Below are 25,152 nucleotides of genomic sequence, written 5' to 3' on the forward strand. Positions count from 1 at the left end.
CTAATTTTGTTGTTTGAAGCCTTGTTCAAAAGTTTGTAGTGTATTCAGTAATAAGTTGCTAGCGGTTTGTGTAAAAGGATAATATTTTGAAGGATTATAATTGTTTCTGTTGAGTAAATACGTGCGTAGCAGATGGATAGTCCAAGAATTTTCGCTGCTAATTCTCTCCTGTATTGAAGTAGCAGCTTTGAATATTATGATGATATTTTCTTTCTAGACACAGCTGCTCTAGAATATATAGCATTGTCTTTCGGAGTTGTAAAACTGACATGTTTTTAACTAAGGAAAACTACTAAGCTGTACACTTCAAAAACATTGAAACTTTTTAAAAAGAGCTATTGTGTTGTGTTTTTTTTAAATCCAAATGATCTGCATTTAGGCTTATGAAATTATTTTGTCTGTTTTGATCTGTATCTCTTCAAGAGTTTATATGAATTCTTGTACCTAATTAAACCTAAATCTAGCCATTATTCTAAGCTTCTTATTCCTGAAATATACTACTTTTCCTTTCTTTATTTTCCTTTTCTGATTTTGCCTAGAACAAGGAAAAAAAATTACTATTTCCAAGACTTGATAAGAGCTACACATCAGAAGGATTCATTCTGTGAATAAGTGGTGATAGTATTTACATTTTGGGTGAATTCAGCAACAAGTAATGATGCCATCTCAGTTCTGAAATAATCCAAGACTTATAGAGGAAGAAATGTGATGTATAAAAATAGAGAATGTCAGTAATTCTGTATGGAAATGCTTAATTCTTAATCGTTTGAGGGAAAATTTGCAATAGTTTATTGTACCCTGCCTCATTTTTTCAAATGGCATCATGTATCATCCATGTTTGGTTGAAGGTGAGCATGGTAATCTAATTTAGTCTCAAGGAAGCAGCTTAATGCTCCAAGGTGTTTCTTGCTGGGTTTACCTTCTCTTGGGACTGTTTGTTTGTTAAAACTACTTAGGAGATGCTTAATTTTTCTTCCTTATTCCCACACTTCCTCTTTTCTCTTGCATAAAGTAGAACTGAGTTGTCTTTGCTTCTGTGTTTTTTGAAAGAGAGTTTCATCACTGCACTTCTCACTTTCTTTTTCATGCCTATCTGTGGCTAGGCTCAATTTCATATAAGGGTGCAATATGTGGCATTTGAAAAAGCTTATTTATACCTCAAAGTCTTCAACTGAATTATCTTGGAGACCTGTAGATTCATACAAATCTCTGGTGCTTTTCAGGTGTTATAAGCTAACACAATTGACAAGAGGAAGCACATCATTTTTCTGACCCTTGAAAGGAGAGCATAGTTCTGTAATGGTTCCCCCAACCTAACCTGGTAGGACTCTTATTTTATTTTTCTTGAAACTTTTTTTTTCTTCTCACTAGTTTTCTGACTTCATGTGCCTGAAAAGATTTTTTTAAAAATCCATTTCAAATTCCCTCCTGCCTGTGATTCAGTTCATTTGAAAAGATGCACAATGTAGGTATTTGTGTTTTAAAAAAAAAAAATAAAAATATTCTACGTTTTACATGGCAAGGAGTTGCTTTCAGTATGAGACTGTAACGTTAAACAAGGGTGATTCACACAGACATCAGTAAAATCAGAATGTATAGTTAAAACTTCCCTGCATATGAGTTGGTACTGCTGTCAAGTTAGACCTGATTAATTTCTTTCTCCAAAATACAGGAGGAAATTGGAAACCTATGTACAAGATGTTTGTTTCTGTTGTCTGTACTGTTTTCTGTGAAAACAATTTTTTAGAAAATAAACCTTTGAAAATTCTTGTTAACGGGAGGCTGGGGAATGATTAATGGTCTTACTTTCACCACTAAATAATTCTTCCTTCAATTGTGATGACTTTTTTGAAGTATCACTCATACTTTGTAATTTCCAACAACTAAATGATAGCTATACAAACTGGTTTTTACTTTCTATTTCTTTCTGCTACATCTGAACTAGTTTCCTATATGCAGTCACTGTGGGGTAGAAAACTCTCTTTGATTAATGTTGTGGTCTGAAAGAGATGGTTTTGGTTTTAGTTTCCATTTTTATTTGGAATTCTTTAGTCTTGAATCTGCATAAGTGAAGAAGGAATCTAGCCTGTGTTGTAGGATGTGACCTGATAAGTTTGAGAACTGGTGTGCTAAAGGTCTAGTGTAAGGCTAAAGACTTGTGGTAGCATGAGGCTTACATTTTTCACAAAACTTCAATTATGAAATAAACATGTGCAGTTCAGTCTTTCAGTGTTACTGTGTACCAGTTAGGAAAACTTGTGGGCAGCATCAGGCTGGTATTTAAAGTTTAATGCAGTAGCCATGACACTTTGGCCTAACATCCTACACCTCTAAAGGAGCAAAAATGCAGGATGTAACACTTTTTATAAATAAGCTTATTTGGCATAGGGAAAATCTTTCTCCTGTGTCCAGTCCTCTGCTTAATTCTCTGGAAATTCGCTGATAAATGCTGGTAAACAGATTTTTCCTGAAGTAGTCTGAGGATTTTGTTTGGGTAGCTGTGGAAGAAAGACAAAGTAGAAGACTTTGTTTCAGTGCTTCTACCTTCTTAAGTAAAATTTTAGTGAGATTCTTAATACATGTCATTGATTTTTCCCTTCCAACCAATGGCTTATTGATGCAGAAATACTATCCTGACTAATCAAATATGGAATAATATACATCAGTTAATGTGACTCCTAAAAGGGAAAGTCCTGCCATGCAAAGATATTGAACTTCTATGTTGGGGAAAAAAAAAAAAGAGATGGTGGTGGATTTGGTAGATAGTTTATTTGTATTAGTAGATGTTTTTTTGAAATATCCCTTATCAGGAACTCTTGAAAGAAAGAAGACAGAAGTCCTTATGTGGATAGGTGACTGGGCAAGGTAAGAAACAAACATCACGATTTAGTAGCTAACCTCTGTAATGGAAGAAGGTTAGTGTTAAGGTTCTGCTGGCATGTCTGCCAGTACTGCTCATGTTCAGCTGCTTGAACAGCCTTGGAGAGAGAGTGAATGCTGAGATGATCCAGTTTCCTTGATGGTACTAAGATGTTTGAGATATTACAGATACAACCCAAGTGTGAAACATTAGAGAGGAATAATGAGAGACTGAATGGATATTAAAATAGATTAAATTAAATATAGACAAGTGTAGTGTGATACAGTTTTTAGGTATGGTAGGAAGAAAAACAATTCTAATCTTACATATGCAATAACTGAGTTGGAAATGATCGTCGTTGCTCAGTGGGATCTTGGAGTTTTAGTGGATGTTTCCTGGGAATGATCAGGTTAATGTTTACAAACTTAGGATGGAAGTGTTGGGAAAGGGAAGAATGGAAAACCTCAATAGGTAGCAATGAAAATCCATGATTTCTTATTCTCTCAAGTAGCATGAGTTACTCTTGTTTTCTCCCTTCCCGCGTCCTGAAAAAGGATGTAGTAGAACTGAAGAATGTCTACAGAAGGGCAAGAATGATTAGAGATATGGAACGGCTATCTTCAAAGAATGGTTTAGGAAGAGCCTCTTCGATCTCAAGAGACATGAGAGATGTAGAAAAGAGTGAATGTTCCCTTTTTTTCTTCCAAAGAAGAACAAAAGGGTTACAAATTAGGCTAGCAATTGACAAACAACAACAAGGAGTGTTTCTTCACACAATGCATCAGGATATGAAATGTCTCACCACAGGATGTTGCAGTGCTAAAATTCTACAGGTCAACAACAACCATCAGATTTCATGGATGAGAAACATCCTGTGGTGTTTCTGCTGTAAAACTCCCACCTCTGGCTCAAGAAGCCCAAAGAGACTATTTGGGATTAGTAACTTGATGTTCTTGCCTTTTTTTTCAAGTGCCATCCCCTTTCTAGATGTTGTCAGAGAAAGGATGGTGACAGAGGAGGGACTTCTGGTCTTACCTGGTATGGCCATTCATATCTTTGTGCGGAGATGAGTTTGGTGTCTAAATTAGCAATGGGGATCTATGATCCAGTCTCTTTCTAGTTGAATTCATAAAATTAAAGTAAGAAAGGACCTCTGCAGACAGTGTAGTTCAGGCTTCTGCTAAAATCTGGGCTAACTTCGAAGCTAATTTGATTTGCTTAGGGTCCTGTCTAGTTCTAAAAGTTTCCAAGGGTGGAGATTCCACCCCTTTCTGGGCTGCTGTTTCAGTGCTTACCAACTCTCCTGGTTAAAATACTTTTTCCTTATGTCCAGTTGGAATTCTCTTTGCTGCCAGTTATCAACTCTGCCTCCCTCCTTTTTGCTCTGTAACTCTGTGAAGTCTGGGAGCTCTTACCTGTGACCTTCACCTTTAGGTAGTGGAAAACTTCTATCAGATTGTGCTGCTCCCAACACCCTGTAACCTTCTCTTCCACAAGTGAAACAAGCCTTCCCCTCTCAGCCTCTCTTTGCATTTTGTATCCTCCAACCAACTAACCATTGTGGTGGTAGCCTTCTGGATTCTTTCCAGTTTATCAACATCTCTTTTTTTGTGGGGGAAAGGAAGCTGGGAGGGTGGCCTGAAGGCCAGACTTAGTATTCCAGATGAGTCTGCATGAGTGCTGAGCATAGAGAACAATCACTCCTCTCAACCCCCTACCTTTAGTCTTGCTAATGCAGCCCAGTATGTGGTTACCTTCTATTGCCAAAAGAGTCTGTTGCCAAGATTCATGTCCAACCTGCTGTCCATCAGAACATCTACATCTTTTTCTGCAGAAGTGGTCCTAGCCAGTTATTCCAAAGTCTGTGCTAATGGATGTGGTGGTTTTGTGCCAGGTGCAGGGCTCTGTTTTCTGCCTTAATTGCATTTCATAAAGTTCTTTGTGTGTTTCTCCAGCTTGTCATGTCTTCTGAATGGCAGCTTTACCACCCAGCATTATCAAGCACTCCACCAGCTTGTTGTCCTCTGTGAGGTTTCTGATTGTGTGTTCTGTTCCGTAGTGCAGGTAGTTGAAGAAGGCATGTATGTTGGAACTGATAAGATTCCTTGGGAGTCAAGCATTACTTGTAATTGGTCACCAGGTAGATTTTGAACCACTGATCAAACAGTGTTGTCAAGCAAATCTACCATGGCTATTCCCAGTCAACTTTATGAGCTTGGAAGTTGCTTCCATCTGATTATTTTTTTTTCCATAACTTTCCCAAGAACTGAGATGAGGCAAACCAGCCTGAGTATCCGTGATCTTCCAGCTTCTCTTTTTGGAAGAGAGGCAAGAAACTTGCTCTTTTCAGTCACTGAGGACTTTCCTTGTTCAGCATGACATTTCAGAGATGATACCAGCTTTGCAGTGTCATCGGTGAGCTCCCTCCCTTCTGGTCCCATGTACCTGTATATCTTCAGTTTGCTTTAGACTTGTTGTGTGAATACTACCTCGCACCCCAGACTCAGTTGCTCGTACATCATCAGGAAGGCTTAGGAGAAGACCTTATTAGTAAAGACAAAGAAGGCGTTCTGTTGTCCATTGTTTCTAGGTCACAAACTCAATTCTGTAAATGATTTTTCTTATCCTCCTTATGCTGCTCACCTCTCTATAAAGCCCTTATAATTACAATTGCTTATTACCGTGAACACTAGCTGAATAAAGTGGATGTATGTGTTGGCCATGATGGTAGGGAGTGCTGCATTTCTAGCTGTGACTCAGAATGCTTTTCTTCCATCATGGCTGGAGGACTGTAACACCTCTGCGAAGAAGATCATGCCACAATTCTTATTTCTTTTGTTATCTTTTACTTTCTGCCAGGCAGAGATCCCTTCAACAGTGTGTGTCTTCACTTTGTTTGGAAACCCCTAGTGCTGAGTGAGTGACTGTCTGTTGTGGAAGCTGTGAGTATGCATCAAGGCTAAAACATTGCCACGTTCTTGAGGTGCCATTAAGCTGCTTAGTGGAATTCAAGGTGAAAAACAGCATAAGAAGTCCAGTCTGGTTGTCTGACTCCCACCAACTTAAATACTGTTGAAGTAGTGGAGATTTTTAAGCTTTGATCACTGTCATTAATGAACTTCTGTGAGGGGAAAATGTTTTGCATTCTGCTCTCCCCTTCTATATTGTTAAAGGCTATAGATGATACCTTCTCATGGCATGCTTTTTAAAGCCAATTTTTTCTGAGCCTGTAGAGAAAAGCATCTATATATGTTTCTATATATTCAATTTATGGATGGAGTATTAAGTGTGTGTGTAGATACATTTAGAAAACCTTAAGAAGAAAAGAAAAATTAAGTATCATTAAAATGTTGATAATGAATGTAAAACCAAAGGTAGACGTGCATTGTGGGATGCTGTGTAGAGAATTAGCTGGTTTAACTTGATAGTATTTATATTTCTTTAAATATTTTTTTTTTAAGACTAATAATAAATACTTGGGAAGTATATACAGTTTGCTAATCATCAGGATACAATATATCCAAGTAGTTAATACTTGCTTTTTTCTAGTTATAATATGTATTCAGAAAAATCAAGAAAATGGTATCACTTAGTAATGAATGGCTTACTGAAAAATTTATTTTGATGGAAATATGTTTAGTAGAGAACATCATTATATTTAAGGGTATTTCAAGTTAAATTTGATGTGGCTTATTAAAAGAAATATTACCTGCAGTTGCACAATTTGATCAGTTTTAGCTACTTCATTATTTTAGAACTAGTCAGTCTTGCCTTGGTACATTATTTGCAGTCATGGGCTGGAAGAGGACTGAAGGCAAGAGAGTTAACATCACAGTTGTGTTCCTAAGTGTAAGCTTAAAAACTGTCTCTGACGTTCTTAGCTCTGCTGTTTTCCACTCCTTCCACTCAAATGAACAACCAAGGTATAGGTCTCATGGCAGTCCATCCTCCTCTTCCACCAGTTTAAGCTTTTAGACACAGAAGAACCCTCTTCTAAGTCTTGTCTCCACAGCCAGAGGTTGCTGGAGCATGTTCTGGAACAGCATACCAGAGTTTTCTGGCTTTCTAAAACCAAAGTGAAGTAACTCCTGAAAATACTTGGATCAGATTATTCAGTTCTCTGCCTTGCTGTTAGCACTTATCACCTAGAAACAGTCACGCTGCACTTGCAGAAGCCTCCAGTCAAGGAGACTTTCCTTCACATCACGATATCAACATTTTGATCTCAGAAAATCTTGTGTTACTGTAATTTTACCTCTTGTGTAGGCTGTTCTAACTTAAGTCAAATTCCGTTTCATTATGTTTAAGTTTGACCTATGTTAGTACATGCTTAAGTTGAATAGTGTGTCTGCAGCTGCGGAAGCTGATGAACAAAAAAAGCAGAATCTATTTAGTAATACTGGATTTAAATGCCCACTAATATTTTGCATCTCTCCTTTGTATCCTCTTGTATGCTCATGGTATGAGCCAACTGAGGTGTGGTTTGTCAAGCTCTGAGTAGGACAAGTTGGTATTGTGCTTTTACACGATACCTTCCGGTCAGTTCTTGCTGCTTTATTTCAAATTTTTTCAACGTTTAGTAGCTGGTTATCCTTCTTTCCTTAAGGTAATGCTTCCCTAGGGTGAGTTCTGTAGGCCACTCTTGTCCTTAAAGAATAACTGTGTAATCCAGGCTTGGTTACAGAATGGTACTGTCAGTAAAAATTGGAAGCCTCTAATACGCTTGTGGCAGCTAATGATATGTAAATTTTGCATCTGTCTCTTAGTCCAAAAAGTTTGGTGTCCACTGTTCTGGTGTCCATTATGGTATCTGAAAATAAAAGTGAAGCATAATTAAGAATTTTTAGAATGACATTTTCCAGAGCATTGTTTTGTTACGTTTTTCTTCCTTCCATTTACTTTCATTATTGGAGGAAAAAAAAGTAAACTTATTGGTACTTTAACTTTTGAAGAGTTAAGTGGTAAAGCAAACCAATACTGGCGAGCAGAGGCTGTTTTGAAGCATAGGAGCTGTATGAGTAACAAAAGAACCAGCGGATCAAGATGCAGAGTCTAGATAAGATGCTTTCTTGGTAAGGAAGGTAGCGGTTGCAATTTCTTAACTTTGGCATTCATAGAATCTAGTCTTGTAAAGTAAGTGTAAAAGCTGTACTTGGATACAATTTACAAATCTTCTCTAAAGACTGCTGGCTCCATAGTAAGGAACAAGTGCACAGGCAAATTATGAAAAACTCTCTGGTAAAGACATTTTTCAGTTTCAGTTGTGCAAATAATTTTATTGTACCTTTAAAGTCATTTCCCTGGTTATGGTACACTAACATTGTTTTTAGCAATATACTTATTTGTATTTACTTTCGGAGTATATGGTAATAAAGCAGTTCAACTCCTAGCCTCTCTGCAGAGGATGTTCTGATCTCTTTTAGGGGAGGGGAAAAAAAAAGGATAAAACAAGATTCAAAAACCTACTGCACCTAGACACAGTTAAATGATATATAACGACGCCAGCTGAAATTGAAAGTCCAATTGTTCTAAATGTCATATGAACACAGACCGTGCCAGAAATTTGCACACTAAAGAGACAGAGCATGGGAAACGGGAAGTGTTATTGCTCTTGTGTGCAGATAAGAAACTAGGGAAAAGGGAGATTAAAGCTAAGACTTTTTTTTTCAAACTGACTGGATCTGTGTGTCCAGTTCAACTGACTGCTCAAAATGTGACAAAACCACTTTTTTGTGGTCAAACAGATACTTCAAATCAGTAGTAGCTTCTGAAAGCCTTGACTGATGTAGCTTTTCAGTGTGGTGTGGAAAGCTCGTTAGCAAAGTACTTGCAGAAATTAAATTGAGTAGATGCAAGTAACTGAAGGAAACATGAATAGTAAGAAAATGCAGGGGAGCGGGGAAGGAAGACGTTATCTGAATGCTGCCTGGCATCAAGTCTTGGACTTGGAAGCAAGCTTCCATGTTCAAAAGCATGAGATGCCAAAATAATGGCCCCCCCAAAACACTCATTCCGTCTGTGGGGCTTTAAAACCTTTTATCTTTTCGTTGGAAATGGAGGAGGGAAATAAAAGCTAAAGATGGAATAAAAGATGGTTATACAGACAATTAACTAGGTATTAAAGCCTATTAATTGTGATGTTTTATGTGGTTTGAGTTTTTGGGGGGTGTGGTGCTAGGATTTTAGGGGAGGATGTATAAGGAAAATAATTGTTTTAGCTTGATACTTTCTGTGGTAAAGACTTGTTCTGTCATTTGTTTGGGTCTCAGTTTGAGATGCCAGAAAGCATTAAATAGATCATTTCAGTCTTTCTGAGAGGAAGAGGAGCCCTTTCATATCTTATCAGGAGTATCTTTGTGTTATACTTTTGCTACAAGTAAGAACAACCTATTGTAGATCATACAAAGTCTTGGAAAGCAAGTACTTTGGCTCATCTTCTTTACTCTGAACCTAAACATCTTATCTGCACATCTCACTGTGAATTGCAATGCTTATGTAGTAACCTCTCCTAATAGAGCCCAAAAGGAGAGTGGACCCTGGGGATACTTTCTTGCATGCAAATGATTAGAAGGAAGAAAATGGAGGCAATCTTGATATAATTGATTAGAAGTGATATACTTGAAAGATATGTAATCAAACATATACGTGATACGTACCAAACAGAACACTGATTTGCATTTCCTGTTTTACCTTTAATATGTATAATCTGATTGCTAGCTAAATTGTGCCTTTGATTAATGGAAAAGCAATCAAGATTATCGTAACTACCTGAAGGAACTTCTCATGGATTTTTTCAAGATAAAAGAAAAGGATGAATTAAGTGTATAACACTGGAATGTTTTTAGTTCTAAAATTCCTGTTTCCATGGAGTGATAGAACTTCCTGTCTAAATTGCTGATGCTGTCACTGTAGTGGAAGCAACATGATGGGAGCAGGTTAACATTTACTGTAAGTTTTTCCTAATTCATTCAGTACCCTAAAACTTGATCAGGCTGTAGACTGCTCCCATATATGTGTCCTTAATGGCCATCACTAGCAGTTTTGATATGGCTGTCCCATAAAGGCATGGGACAAGTAGGACAGGAGACCTCTAAGACTGGGTAGTCTCTAAGGTGACGAATGGAGCCTCAGAGGAATTTAACAAACTTAGTTAAAAAAAGCCTACATTGTATGACTAAAAGAAAACTAATTCCAGTCCTACTGGAATTAATATTAAAAAGTAGTCTTTCATGGGCAGATACAGGTAGGAGACCTATTAGATTTCCTGAATAACCGTTAGTGTAGCATGTATAAATTTTTCAGTAACCAATATGCGTTATACAAGCTTTCTCAAACATAACTTTCTCTTCTTTTATGAACTCCTGGAGGAAAGAAATGTAAACTTAAAAAGCCATGTTCTGGTGGGTGATGTCTTAGTTGTAGTTAACTTGTAGGTTTCCTTTTTAAGATACACATTTATCTTTGCTTTCCGTTCTCCCTGAACTATTTCCATCAGTGCTTGCTGCAGTCAAAGCAGGATAAGTGAAACTGGTATCAGAAAAGAATCTACCAGCTTTTATTTCCTGTCACTGTTTTTTCGTAATCTTTGAAGTGTTAAGCTCCTTGCTGAGAGGGCTTAAATAAGGGCTTTGATATGAGAACTCCAGTTCAGTGTCCTCTAGTGTCCTGAAACCTAGGTGGTGTTCTGACTGCATCAGATAAAATCATCAGTCTCTTTAGACTCTAGAAGATCTGACTTTTTTTAATATAGAAATTCTGATGACTTGATATTTCTCATTTAGGTGCCATATGAAACACTGAACAAACGGTTTCGAGCTGCACAGAAAAACATTGATCGAGAGACTAGCCACGTTACAATGGTTGTGGCAGAGCTGGAGAAGACGCTGAGCAGTTGTCCTGCTGTGGATTCGGTTGTTAGTCTCCTGGATGGAGTAGTTGAAAAGCTCAGTGTTCTGAAACGAAAGGTAAGTGTACCTTGTGACTGCTTTGTCTTTACAAAGTTAACACAAATAGTTATCTGCAATGCTGTTTGCTTTTACCACCTAAGAAGAATGAGTTAGAAACAAACTATATAGTATAAGCCATCCTTATTTTGGATGGGAATATTACTCATCCTGAGACTCATCAGAACACTTACTTGAAACAAATCTTGTAGAAAAATGAAAATAGCTCTGTTGCCTGGCTTTAGAGCAGTGCTTCTCCAAAAATAAACAGATGAAGCAAATGGTAGCAGAGTCATTTCATTAAAACTTAAATGAAATAACCAACAGATATAAATCTTGAGACTATATTAAGTGAAGCGTCAAAATACCTTGGAGGTTTGTAACATGAAAATAACACTGTCATGTATGTTGATTTGGGGTTTTCTGCTTGAACAGGTTAGCTAGGTGGTGAAAAGCTGTTCTGCAAAAGACTTCATAAATCTAATTGCTATTTTCATCTTTGGTTTGTGAGTCTTAGAGGTCTTGAAAGATACGTTTTCTTCACTTCTCTCCTACAGAAAGAAATTACTGCTATTTCTGAAAGAGGTGTTAGATTTTGCTTGTAGGTGTGTAGTAATGATGTGGAGGAGTAAGTTATTTACTTGTTAAATCTTTGCTGACTGCGGGGGTGTGTCTGAAGGCATTGCTGAATGTTTTGGGTGCAAGGCTCCATTTTAGTGTAATTGCTCATTTGTTTTTCACTGCCTGAAAGACTGTGGGGAATCTTATAGCTGCTCAGAAAGAACAAAAGGCAAAAAAATCTGTTTAACAGTAAAAGTCTTCTGAAATACAAAGGTCTTGTTTCTGCTCCAAACCCTCAACTCCAACTGTCTTCTCTGTAATCTCTGCCTGGAGCAAAATGATTGTTTTCTTTAGGGCCTTTGGACCCATGTGGGATCTCTGTTTCTTCCTGTGTTTAGACAAGGATCTGATGAACTGCTGAGATGGCCATAATAGAATTAGATGGTTCCTTTATTTAACACCTTAATGACTCCTAAAAATGAGCTTTTGAACACTGCAGGTTTCTTGGGCTCTGAAAATGATCCTGGGGAACCCTAGGCTTTTGTGTTTTCTCTTTTGTATCCTGTTTAATATGCTTGTTCCCTCAAGTTCTATTAATGTCCAGCTGGGCAAGTCCAGATAGACTTGCTTCAGAGGGTTTTGAAAAGGATCTGTAGCCTTTCTGAATGCACTAGAAGGATCAAAAAAGCAGCAAGAGCTGTGTAAGTCCAGATACAAAACCATATAAGGAGAGCCTTTTGGAATGAGAAGGGACTCAACCTTTGTGTCTGCCTGCCTTGAAGTCTTCTAGTTGTATTCAGAATAATTCTTGAGGTTGCCTTCACATCTGATAATACTGCAGACATCTAACAAGTGAAAGTGAGTTTTGGCTTGAGTTAGTATTTTCTTGTTGAATAGGAAAAGGCTCAGTTATAACTTAAAATAATGATCTCCAAACCATACATTACAAAATAAAGCTCAATTCAGTAATAGAAGTAACTCAGATTTCAGGAATAAAAATAACTCAGGCTACAGATGTTTACATAAGTTTTAGTAAAAAAACCTGTGTTGTAGGATTTTTAGATACAGAATTTGGTATCAAGGACCAGATCAGAGTCAAGCTTAATTGGGGTAAATGCTTGGTAAGCTCTTCTTGCACAAGTTTTCATGTATTTTACTTTGCTTACCAAATATTGATCCTTCCAGAACAAGTCTGTAAATAAGCATGCATGGTAAAGGTAATTAGAACCAACCTGTGCTTCTGGAGCTGGAACTGTTACCCAAGGATGATACTGTAGCCTGAATAGCTTGAGTACTGGGAAGGCAGACGTGCCAGCACAGAGTGCAAAGTGGGCTGCCAAAAGCCAGCCAGGTTATTTGGTTTGTGCGTGGTTGGCAAACCTGCATGGACTGTCCTGTTGCCATAGCTATGCAGTTTTTCAAACGCAAGCCAGTGAGTTTAAAGTCACCACAAGTAAGGCAACCCAACCTGGAACTGCATCACTAGTGATTTATCGCAGATAGGAAAGGTGCTAAGCCTCCATTGTCTTCTGGTTTGCTTTTACCTTAGCAAGCATACAAAAGCACTGCAAGCTTTCTTGTGTTCTGTAGCCTGGCGTGACCCACAATTGTTACGTGCTGTATGCTGAGTCAGCTAGCTTTGGATTACGTTATGTCTGTAATAAAATTACTTGTTAAAATTTGCAGCATAACTAATCAGCCATATAACTTTAATGTTGAAGGAAAGTAAGTGTGACCTGAGTGCTTGTTTTTAATTAAAAAAAAAAAAAATGTTGTGGAGTTATTTTGGAGTGGGTGTTTTGCACTGGACATGCCAATATGTTTGCTTAAAAAAAAAAAAGTCATTCTGCTTCCTCTGGACAAATTTATTTTTCTAAGTAAGGCTTCTAACAGTAGATACATATTTCCAGAGGAGCAGAGGTGAGTAAAATAATACCTGATGAAATAAATAAATAAAATAAAGCTGATAATTTTTGAAAAACTACTCTAAGATCCTTGAATTAAAGATGCCAAGAGGCCAAATGTTTATATAATTTTCATTATTGCATGACTGATTAGAACGGCTCCAGTGTATTAGAAGTAATGTGGGTTTACTCTGCATCACTCCTCAGTAGAACTAATTGAGTAGGACAGTCGCTTGACGAAGAAGCCATGCATAGGTTAGAGGTGGAAATTCATGATTTTCAACTGTTTGGGCCAGATGACTGCAAACCTTCACAAAGCTCTTTGCAGAGCAGTTGGTGCTGTAGTTGATAACGTTGCTGTTTTCAGACTAACTGCACATCAAGCAGAAAAATGCATATGCTCGTAACATCAAATAAGTTGAAACTTATTTATATGCAAGAATATCTCAGAACTGGACCAGCCATGCTGAAACATGCAGTGCCATACGAAATATCTTTCTAAATAAAAAAAGCAAACGCTATTGGGAGTAACTGTATAATATGTAAAGAATGCTTACAAACAATTCTTTCTGTATTTTGCTTTAAAGGCAAATTGAAAATATATAGCTCTTATTTGTTCCTGTTAATTTTTACTTTTTAGGCCGTTGAATCAATCCAGGCTGAAGATGAAAGTGCAAAACTTTGCAAACGTAGGATTGAACATCTGAAAGAACATAGTAGTGACCAGCCAGCTGCTGCAAACATGTGGAAGAAGAAACGTATGGATCGTATGATGGTGGAACATCTTTTACGCTGTGGCTACTACAATACAGCTGTAAAACTGGCGAGACAAAGTGGTATTGAGGTTGGTAGCAATGTGCACTAATTTACTAATGAAACGGTAGTAAAGAGGAAGTTGGCAAATAAGAACAAGCTGCTTCAGCCCCGTATCAGTTGTTTTTATGTATTAGCATGCCTTTATTAATAATGTTTATCTGTTAATCTTTCTAGGCCTGAGTTTGTTCTCATTACTTGTCATAAATTGTATTTTAATTTATTAAATAAGTCAACATTCAAGGCATAACTCTTAGTCACAAATTTAATGCTTTTAGATAAACACCTTACCCTGTTAGAATAATTTTCAGATGTCATACAGAATTTCTTGTTAGGGGCCTTTAGGGTGCTGATTAAGCAGTTGGTGGAGCTTCCCATCTGTCTAGCCACACTTGGATGATATGTGTAGGTGACCAGACTGAGCAGAATAGCACATGCTGACTGCAGGAACAACTGTTTTATTGTATCATCCTATTTAATGCATCAAGAGGAAAGCTGGCTTATACTTTGGAAAACAAATCTTGATACAATTTGGGTTTTTTCGTAGCCAGTATATCTTGCATGGTCCACAGAAACTTTTTGCTGGTTTGCTTATTTCAATCTTTATGATTGTGGTTGTCATTTTCTTTTTCACTGGTTATCTAGTTGGTTTTACTTCCATCTCATAATTGCTTATGAAGTGTTTGGAGTTTGTGCACCTTGGTGTAGCTTCTTTATGCAGATCAATGAATCCGCACTGTGGTCCTCTGACAGCCACAAGGATGTTGAAACTGATTCTTTAAGAACTTGCTGTTTATTTAGAGAAATTATGCTTTGCTAATTTTGGGTAGCGTTTGCTATTTGATCCTCAGTGATTCTTGAATCTTAAGTTCTTTTGATATTCCTAATTCCACAAGGTAGCAACTCTTCTGGTTAAAATCTTTCTCCTATAAAGATAAAAGATGCAGAGACTTTATTTGTATTACATGACTTACATACTTTGCCTTTCTTAAGTGACATAGTTGAACGCATCTCTCTGAGCTAGTTAAGGGGAAGAGATCTTTGTTGCTGGTGTCAAATTACAGCATATGTACCTGTTCTTTGCTTTGTGCAAGGAGCATGTCTGTCACATGTCTCTCTTACTCCGTGGCTGCTTTACCAGTCTGATCCTGTTCAACCAGCAGTGATTTGGTAAATACCAAAAATACCACTTCTGGCAGATGTTTCCCTCTGTTTTGAGCAGGAGCTCATCTCCTGCTGAATCATCTTGTTACCATACCTACTTGGTCTGCTGAAAAAGCACTATGGAAATATTTTCACTTTCATAGCAAATTCTATTATGCCTGATTAAGTAATGCTTAGCTTTGCTTTAGACATGAGCATGGAAGTCCATCATGATATACTGCAAGACCATGTTGTATGAAGGGTTTCACTTGTGTAGCCTTAAAGCTTTTGATTCCGTTTGCCAAACAGGAACTCTTGTGTTTAAAAAAAAAAAAAAAAGTTTTAAATAAGCTTATTTAACTTCTGCCTTCAGGCCTAAGTATTTTTATTTCCACAACATCAAAGTAACTTGAATAACACAGAACTCAGTTGCACATGTTGAATGCACTGAGGCCATATTTCTTCTATTTTGCTAAAATTATGCATTTTACTCAAAATTTACATTTCGGCTAAATGAGGATAGACTTCCCTCAGTCTCTCAACATTGTACTCAACCTGTTTTACTGTATGGTGATACTCATTGTGAACAGCTTTTACAATGGTAAGATACTGAGACTTGACTGTTACACAGAATTTGTGGTTTTGCTCGTTTAATAAGACAGCTTCTCTGGGGTGTTTTTGTTTCTTTCTTGCTGAAGGATATGAGCATTGAAACATTCTCTAATGGTTAATAATGTAACTTAGCTGTAGAGATTACAAAATATCATGGTATTCTTTTCTCATCCAAAGTAATCTTTGTGTACTGCAGTCTCAACTGCAATTTTGATAAATGTCTCCACTGCGGGGTTTAGAGGCACATTGCTATATGGTGAACCTGGTCATGTCTATTACCTGATTTTTTAATTTTTTTTGATACATCAAGACAATATTGTTACCACTGGGTAGGCACTATACCCTAAGTAGGAACCTGAAAAAGAGGTGATGCTGGTGGACAAGTTGAGCATGACCCACCAATGCACCCTTGTGGCAAAGACGACTCAACAGTACTCTCTGGGTTGCATTGGGATGAGCATCACCAGCAGGGGAAGGGTGTGGTGATCCAGCCCCTCTACTCAACTCTTGTTAGACTCATCTGGCTGCTGTATTTAGTTCTGTGCTCCTCTGAAGGCAGACTGAGGTGTGAAGTCTCCCTGTACTTGGAGATACTCAAACACAGATTGGACTGGGAAAGGTCCTAAGTAACCTGTTGTAGGTGACCCTGCTTTGAGCAAGGGGACTACACAACCTGCAGAGGTCCCATTCTCAACCATTCTGTTCCTGATTGCAGGCCAAATGGCTAAAAGTACCCTTTGCTGCTATTTGAAAAGGCTGAATGAAACGGCTTTTTCCATTTCAGTTGTAGTTTGTGGATCCTAGGTTAAGCATCTTTCAGTAGCTGTTAGACCAGTCTCGGGAGCATGTCTCAGCCTGCTTGTTTTAAGTTCCTTTTGCATGGCTTCTGAATGCTAAGAGACCTGCAGAGCCGCTAAGGTACTTCATGGGTGGAAACAGTTTAGAAAGCATTCTGTTTCAGTGACCAAAAGCAAACCATTAAATCATTTATATGTTTGCCAGTAATACACAGCACGCCGTTTGCTCAAAGATTGACTACGCACCATAGTGTCCAATTCTAAAAGTTATTGATGGGCTGTGACAAATTCTAGTCTGCTTTCTAAATTAACTACCTTCATAGGAATGATATTCTTGAATTCTTGTCATGGAAGATAAGCGCTTAAAAGCTGTGGTTATAAACTAGGAAGCAAACAGCTATGAAAAATGCTGGATGTGAAAAATGATAGGGAAGCTTTAATATTAGAGTTATGAACTAGCTCAGGTTAGGAATAACTTCTGGCATGCAGCATATATAAAGCATAATGTTATATGGCAATATAAGAAATAAACTACAAACGTATAATGTGTGTGATATGTCTTTAAAGAAAAGTAATGCTGTTTGGGAAAGAAAACCAAAATGTGAGTAATATTGAAATAAGAGCTGACAGTCAAGGACAGAAATGTCACGTTTGTGCCAAAGTAAATATGGCATGGAGGGGATTCTGGATTCTATTGTGGACTTTTTTCTTGGTGTGTTCTGGCTCCCTAATGATGTGAAAAACAGTTTTGGTTGAAGATATGAACTAGATGTTAAGTTTTTGTTATTGCATACAAATGAAGCTCATCAGTATCAGCTTGTTACACGTAATGATCTTATTTTGACTCTATTATGACCTTGGAGTGCAACACCAATATAAAAATGCATGTTTTCATCTGCAGATTCATATATTCACCTACCTGGCAGGGTTGTCTGTTAACTTAAACTTTGCTGTTCTGTGTTCTGCTACATTGGATGCTATCTTATTTCGGTGCCATTGATAGGCAAATCTAGATTTGGAAATACGTTGTTCCAGTAGGAAGTTGGTTGCTGTTTGTAGATAAGTTTCATAATGAGGTTAGGTATGTAGTGCTTTGTTTCCCCTTCTTAGGGGTGGTTGTTTTCTAAATTTTATGCTTTTTCTAGCCCCCTTTTTCATAGGCTAGGAAGGAAAAAAAAAAAACATGTAAAGTGTCCTTATGTTCTTTGCTATGTAATAGCCATAGTGATTTTTGCCTATATGATTGAAAACAAACACAGATTCTGAAGCTGAAAGTCTCTTAAATGCCATAAATCCTCTTTCTGTCTTTGCTTAGTTTTAGTAAAAGAATATATGTGCTTGCCTTAATGCCTATACTGTACAAAAGTTGTACAAGTGGCAATGCTTTTTCTGTGACGAATCGATTAAATTTAAACCACGTGTCTGTGTGTTAGGGCAAGGAGCAAATGATTTAGAAATCTATAAACCACTGAGGGACAGAACTACTACACCCCTGGGAAGGTGAGCAGTGGCTCTGTAAGGTTGCAGGTATAAGAGAACGCTTGAGTTGAAATAACTCTTTTTAAACAGCTTAAAATTGGTTAACTTGACCTTGCATCATGAATTATGCATGCCAATCAAAGTTTTGCAAATTAACGTTCTTAGATCAGTAATTAAATAGGTGTATCATTCTTCAAAGATACTTAACCTAGCTGTTTGCATTAATCCCACAGTATGCTTTTTGTTTTTGGGAATTGTTGAGGAAAAAAAATTAGTATTCCATTAACTTCAAAAGTTTTGTCTAGATATATGACCATTCTAAACATTGACCTGTATCAGAAGGGCTTCTTGACACTTGAAGCATTATTAAATTAATTAAGAGCAGTCCTAAAAAGATAACAGTTTTTTTGAAGCAGGAGTTCTGATCTTCAGTTTTTGTCAATGGTTTCCTTCTCGAGCGGAACTTCTAAATCTATGATAACAGTTTTTCCCTGGAGAATATCAAAATAGGGCAAATACTACAAAGCCATTCTGAAAATATTTCACTGTCTTTCAAACTGGTATAGTAAATATATTATTTTTTTAAAAATTTTTATTAGTATAAACGAAAGGAATAATAGTCACTGAAAAAAGCTCATTATCTTCTGTTCTCCCCTCTCTCCAATTTGGTCCAATTCTTTCTCTTTTCTACTGCATAAACACAGCTTCAGTTTTATTAATTTGGAAACCATTTTGAATGGATTTGCTTAACTGAGTATTTGGAAAGATACCTGCAATGAATTCAGGTGTGTTACATCATCTTAATTTTTTTATAGAAAGTCATGAAACCTTATTTGATTGTCTTCTGGAATAACAGAAACTTGAATTCCTTAGGTCAAGCTGCATGGCTTTTAACCAAGTGCCTGATCTTTTCTTCATACTGTTCTACATCATTGTTGCTTTTTTCAACTACAAAGTTAAAGGTTCTTTCTTTGCTTTATAAAAGTGTTTCTCAATGCTGTGAAATAGATCCTTCAGCTGGGACCTCAGTAGAAGGCCGCTGAATGATTTCTCTGTTATGGGGCAAAATCTTACTGAAGCTACCATTTTTGAAGTCATCCTTACCCTGAATAACTGTTCCTACTTGATAACTCTCTCTCAAAAAAAAAAAAAAAGGGAGATGGAAAATGACCTGCACGTTTGAGCATCACAAACAGGAAGAGTATTCAGTCTTAACTCAAAGTGAGTGAAAAATGCTCACTGAGAGTACTATTCTAATCAAAATGTGATAGGCTTAGGTCTCTCTGAAGCTCACCTCCTGGTTGTTGACAGAGGAGAGCAGATGATATTGAACCCATAGCTGCTTGGATTTTTAAGGAAAGTTCCATATTCCATACTTAAGAAGCTGATTGTCTTTGCCCCACTGGACTGAACGTTTCTTATGCCTGTGTAGCTGGTGTTCTTGCTCTGAGGGCTGTGCGGGACAAAGGCATTCTGTGGTCAGTGAATGTCCACAATTGCAGGTAGATCTGCATGTCGGGAGGAATGTGCAGGTAACATGCTGTTTCTGTGTTTCTGGAGATTGATCTGTGCTCCACTGAGTCTTTTAACGCAGCTAGAGCTGCATTGCAGTTTGTGAATGAATAGACTGTTGCCATAGAGGACCAATAGCAGTATATATGCACGGAAGAAATAAGCGTGTGCTTTGTTGGTTACAGCTGTGTTCTACCAGTCCTTCTCCCCAAAGGCCTGAAACAGCTATTCAGATTTAACTTACATGGTTAGGTGAAGTAGGAATGAAAACTTAAGTCTAGAGTGAAACTTAAAAATCTAGGAAACTTTAAAAAAAAAAATCTTAGTGAAACTTAAATCTAGATTTAAATCTAAAATAGTCATAACAAATACGCTATATAATACAGTTCAAGACCATTTGATCAGTAAACTCTTAATACTTGAGCAGGATGTATGTCAGTAATATGTGATTGCTTCAGTAAGAAATTGATGTGGAAGTTTAGAAAAGCCTAAGTTTGACTGAAGGAAGCCATATGATCTTAAAATTAAAAGCTGAATAAGTACTTCTCTTAACAATCATACCAGTATACCCTTAGAAATCTTCCTTGTTAAGACATGTAGTCCAAGAATGGCTTGTAGGCAAACACACAAATATGTATTAAATTAATTAATCAAAACAAGTTTATATTCACAACACTTCAATTTTAAATAGGTAAATAATATTCAGCATAATGTTTGAATGTATTCTTTGCTTCACTGTCACGCAGATAGGCAAGCTGACTTTCTAAATGTGGGCTGAATGGCAAAAGGTATATTTTGTCTGGAGCTATTTGTGTCTCTCTCTTGTGACTTGCTGTTCCCACACTAGAGATGTTTGAGAAAGCTACATGTGAAGGAGCCTCTAAAATGGCACAACTTATTTAAAGGTGCCAGGATGTTAACTTGTGCTGTTTTGAGTTACCTTACAGTACTAGGCTACAGAAGAACAACTCAAACTCCTTTAAATGTGTTTTGGCTGTTCGCAGTGTAGGCATGGCAACTTTCGCTGGATTGATATAATGAATGTCTGGGTGTGTTCATCTGAATTTCAAAGTGCTGTAATTCCTGAACAGCCTTACATCTGCGGTTTGTCTCAAGCATCTTTGGGAATTAGAATTATGTAAATATGAAATAGTCAAGATTGCAGAATAACAAACTTTCTCATTACAAATCATTTGACGCTTCAAAAGCCAGCAACATGAAGTGTGCTCTGATGTTGAATGTCTGTTTTTTCAGTCCTTTTAGACAAAATGGATTACCTATAATGCATCACAACAGAGTTAATTTATTACAAAAGACTTAGTCTGGAAGGCTAGTGATTCAAGAAAGATTCTTGAATTGAAGTTTTATCTAAAGGGAGAATGGGTATTATCACCTGTAGATTGCCTAGATATAGAAGAGGTCTGGTTTCAGTTATGCCTCTGAGATTTTTCTTCAGTTATGCCTCTGAGATTTTTCTTTCTGTACATTTCCCTGCCAGGCATTCCTTCAAAGTGTAAAAATTACTTTACATTTAACACTTTTGCTTATTACAATACTAGATGATAGGAGTTCACTTTTTGTGATGTGTGTAGCTGCTAATACAGACTGATCCTGCTTGGGCAAAAGCCGCAGGGTTCGTTCTCAACTGGCAAAGGATTAGTTGTCTTTCCTCCTGTTAGGAGAGGCCACAACAGAAAATGGCCAAGGTAGAGCTAAGAACCAGAGGCTGTTTTTTCCCTGCCCAATGATGCATCTTAAGCTCCAGAGGCTTTGTTGCTTTGTGCTAGTGTAGTAATTTATTACTGTGCTTAGTGTGGTATAACGTACTGCTGGATAAGGTGCAGCCATTTGCTGAGCTACAAAAATTCCTGAGACAGGAGTAGAGGATGCATTGGGAAAACGGCTTGCCAATAACCAACCTAAGTGCTAGTTGCAACTGTGGGGCTCTACCAAAGTGGCTTATATGCATGAGCAAAAGTAGGCGGATGAAACATTTCTCTTTATTTGGCTCTGGAGCAGTCAGTACCAGAGTATGTATAGTTTTGGTGACCACACCTTAGGAAAGCTGTTAGAAAAATTGGATGGAGATGACTGGAAAATGTAAGGGGGTGGGTGCTTTTGCTAGGTATGAGAGCAAAAATCATATACTAAGGAATTTCATAATCTAGTGCAGAAACGCTTAGGGAGGAAACAGTACGCAGAATCAGAAGTCAGAAAAATTCAAGTATGAAATCAGACAGAAGGTTAGAACGTGATTTAATCACTAGAACCAGCTACCAAAAGAAGTACCAGCATCTCCTAATGTTATATAAAGACAATAATCTTCTGACGGATAATCAGTCAGTTACTGAGGTCTTTCAACAATAACCAGGTAAAATGAAAAGGTCTGTGCTATACAGAGGCCGTGGAAGATGCTCTCATGTGAAAGCTCGACTGTACACCATGGGATACTGCGTTTACTTTGTAGACAAAAACTTTTCTGGCTCTTCTGTTGATGAATCTGTGGTTTGGCTGTCTGTCTCTGCTTTTTTTCTAATAGCTAGCTCTGCAGCTGCCTTTTGAGTAGTACATTCCATCAATTACTCTGTTTATTTTCTCTGTAATCCTGTTAATGTGTGTAGCATTATAACACTTAATAGTAGCTTAATGAACTTCAGACAACATAATTTTATGAGCAGAGAGTAAGGAGGCATCTTAATGTTAGTTTGTGCATCATTTTAACTGACCTTCAGTAACTGTGATGTTGCTGTATTGTTGCTACCTATGCCATTGTTTTCTTGATAATTTGTGTTTCCCTTTGATCTCAATGCAGTTTATACATAATCTGCATTCAGTCTGAAGGATGTGTTGTGTAACGAGTGGCCTTTTTACTCCTCCCCTTTTATAGGGGCAGAGGAATTGACTGGAGAGGGAAAAGTATCTCTCCATGTTACTGCCATCAAAACCTATTGACCTGTCCCACTTTTCATGTGCACCTCATGTTTTTCTTTCCATACACGTTTCCTAGTGGGCAGTGTTACTGTGGTGTGTTCTGGTCCTCCTGCTCCTGCTGACTGACGTGTCTTTCACTGTTTGCCCACTGCGGAAATACAATAACCCCTTTATTCTTCCCCAGATGGTCCTGTTGTCTACCTTGTAACTCCTTGCATCTGCCTTCTTCCCAAGTTGTGTAATGGTAATCATGGCATCTAGGTGATCCCTGGACTTGCTGTGTATTCATCACAGAGGAAAGTTTAACAAACTAATACATTAATATAGAAGACTAATTTGACCTTTTTGTTCATAGCTGTTCATTATTCCATTTCCATTTCAGTTCTATAGCTGCATCCTAAATTATATTGAAGGTTGCAGGTTTGAGGTTATGTAGTTCAGTATGTGAGTAGTCATTGAAAACTTAACACAGCTTTTTTAAAGTTGTTGTTTTAGAGTGGTCTAAGTGTTTATTGTATTTCATATAGAAGTAGTTTAAATAAATGCTTACTGTACTACTGAATGCTAAAGTACATCAGCAAAACCTTTTTTAATATGAAGGTAGTGCTCTTATGCATGTAATATGTATAGATAGTCGGTCTCATTAAAACTGTCATTGGTACATAATCTTGGCAACAAGCCACTAATAGCTTGAGGCATACTGGCCTATTTTCAATTTAGTACTGCTGCTAGTAGGCAATTAAAAATAAACAATTTGCTTGTTTAAAAAAATACATAAACAGTATCTTATGATATTATGAATCACCTATTTTATACAACAAATAGCCTATTTTATGACTGATGGTATTTCCACCAAGGAAGCTTTCTTCTCCACAAAATGCTACCTTTCTCCACCTGAATCAAATATTTTCTTTTTTTTTTTTTTTAATATTGTTATAAGCCTGTCTTTTCTTTTTGGATGAATCATCTTGTTTTGAGATAGCTCATAAAGGTTTTGAAAATATCAAGTATTGCTTGTTTTAGTACTTGTTTCTGTTTGATTTTGAGCCTTTCTGAAGATTCATATTTCATGTGCAAAATATTCTTGATTTAATTTTAATACATAAATGTTCATGTGACTTATAAGGGATTTTATCATGCATTCCTTCTGACAGCTTTCCAGACTTGTGGCTGGAGATGTCATAAAATAAAAGTACTTCGACTCTTGTATATAGTAGAGACCAATGGAGAGGAACGACTGTTGACCTGACTGCTCCAAATCTTAAAATGTTACTTAAATTAAAACCCTCAAATGAACGTTACAGAAATTTTGAGCAAAAGCTGTATTGCTACTAAAGAAATGGTGCTTCTGTTCTTCTTAAGCCATTTTTGACATGAGATCAAAACCAAAGTTGACATTTTGTTGTATCTGGTGCTGAAATGTGTGGGCAGTTTTCTTGGTGAATTTAGAGCTGCCCATCTAGATTTGAAACTGTATATTGAAGAGTTTGGGGTTTATATTTTGGAATGGACTAATCAAAACATTGTCTTATATACTAAAGAAACAAAATCATTACTGACTCTTTAAAAACGATTTATAGGGAAGTTCAGTTTTTTATCTGCTGTGAAACAGAAACTCTGCCTCTCATATATATTGCTGTCTTTTAGTTATGACTGTGAAACTAATGAATAATTGTGATTTTAGCAAAAAAATATTTGCTTGAGGTGTAGTTACAATGTAAAGACGTTTCAATTTAAAAAAAAAAAAAAAAAATTGGATGAAGGCTTCTGGATGTGTGCTGATGTCTGTCCTGGTTTCAGCTGGGGAAGAGTTAATTTTCTTTCTAGCGATTGCTGTGAAAGGAATGTCAATAATACCTATTGTTTTTAGTTGTTGCTAAGTGATATTTACACTGTTCAAGGACTTTTTTCAGCTTCCCATAGAAGAATAGAGAGAAGGATGGAATGGTCAATGAAATATTCCATACCATAGATGTCATGCTTAGTATATAAATGGGGGTTAGCTGGGGGACAACAATCCATGATCACTGCTCAGGGTGGTGCCAGTTCACTGGGTAGTGAGAGCGACCTGTGTCACTATTACTATTGTTATTGTTACTTTTCCTTTTCTGTTATTATTTCTATTAAACTGTCTTTACCTCAACCCATGAGGGTTTTTTTTCCCCCCCTTTCCCCTCCTTCCTTCCCCCTTCCTTCTTGGGGGGGGAAAAAAAGGGGTGGATGAGCGAGCAAGCGGAATTTCAAATTCATGCGAAGATAAAATATCTACCAGTTAGAAACAAATATCCTATTACCTTTGTATGTACCTTCTCATTATTTTGCAGGTATTATTCTTCATATAACTTTCACTGTGGTTTTTGGGAATCACTTTTTCTACCTTTCTGTAGCACAACCATGTGAATTCATTAAGTTCTGGGCCCATTTTAATTTTCCTCTTACTTTTGATGCCTGAAACTAGTGTTTAAAGTACTGATTGGTTTTGATTACAAAGCAGTTATTCCATGACTTCTAGAACTTGTGTAGCCTGGCTTGCTGTAGGTTTGTCCTATAGCTGATGTAAGCTTTCTTCTGAATTGTCCCCTGTGTGGACAAAGCCT

The 25,152-nt window shown here is 37.2% G+C and overlaps 1 protein-coding gene across 12 annotated transcripts in view; it reads left to right on the plus strand.

Moving 5' to 3' along the window:
* The window catches only part of MAEA (macrophage erythroblast attacher, E3 ubiquitin ligase), a 53,141-nt gene that overhangs the window by 6,988 nt on the left and 21,001 nt on the right, over nucleotides 1-25,152 (plus strand). For 6 of the 12 annotated variants that reach the window (XM_074587343.1, XM_074587353.1, XM_074587342.1 and 3 more), the window contains exons 2-3: nucleotides 10,642-10,824; nucleotides 13,909-14,112. In XM_074587343.1, coding sequence (XP_074443444.1) covers nucleotides 10,642-10,824; nucleotides 13,909-14,112 — 387 coding nt within the window. Of the gene's footprint in view, nucleotides 1-1,223; nucleotides 1,322-5,718; nucleotides 5,803-10,641; nucleotides 10,825-13,908; nucleotides 14,113-25,152 lie in introns of those variants that run through there. The other 6 variants (XM_074587351.1, XM_074587345.1, XM_074587352.1 and 3 more) reach the window with 2 other exon arrangements.

The sequence above is a fragment of the Larus michahellis genome, chromosome 5, assembly GCF_964199755.1.
Source record: "Larus michahellis chromosome 5, bLarMic1.1, whole genome shotgun sequence".
NCBI classification, from domain to species: Eukaryota; Metazoa; Chordata; class Aves; order Charadriiformes; family Laridae; genus Larus; species Larus michahellis.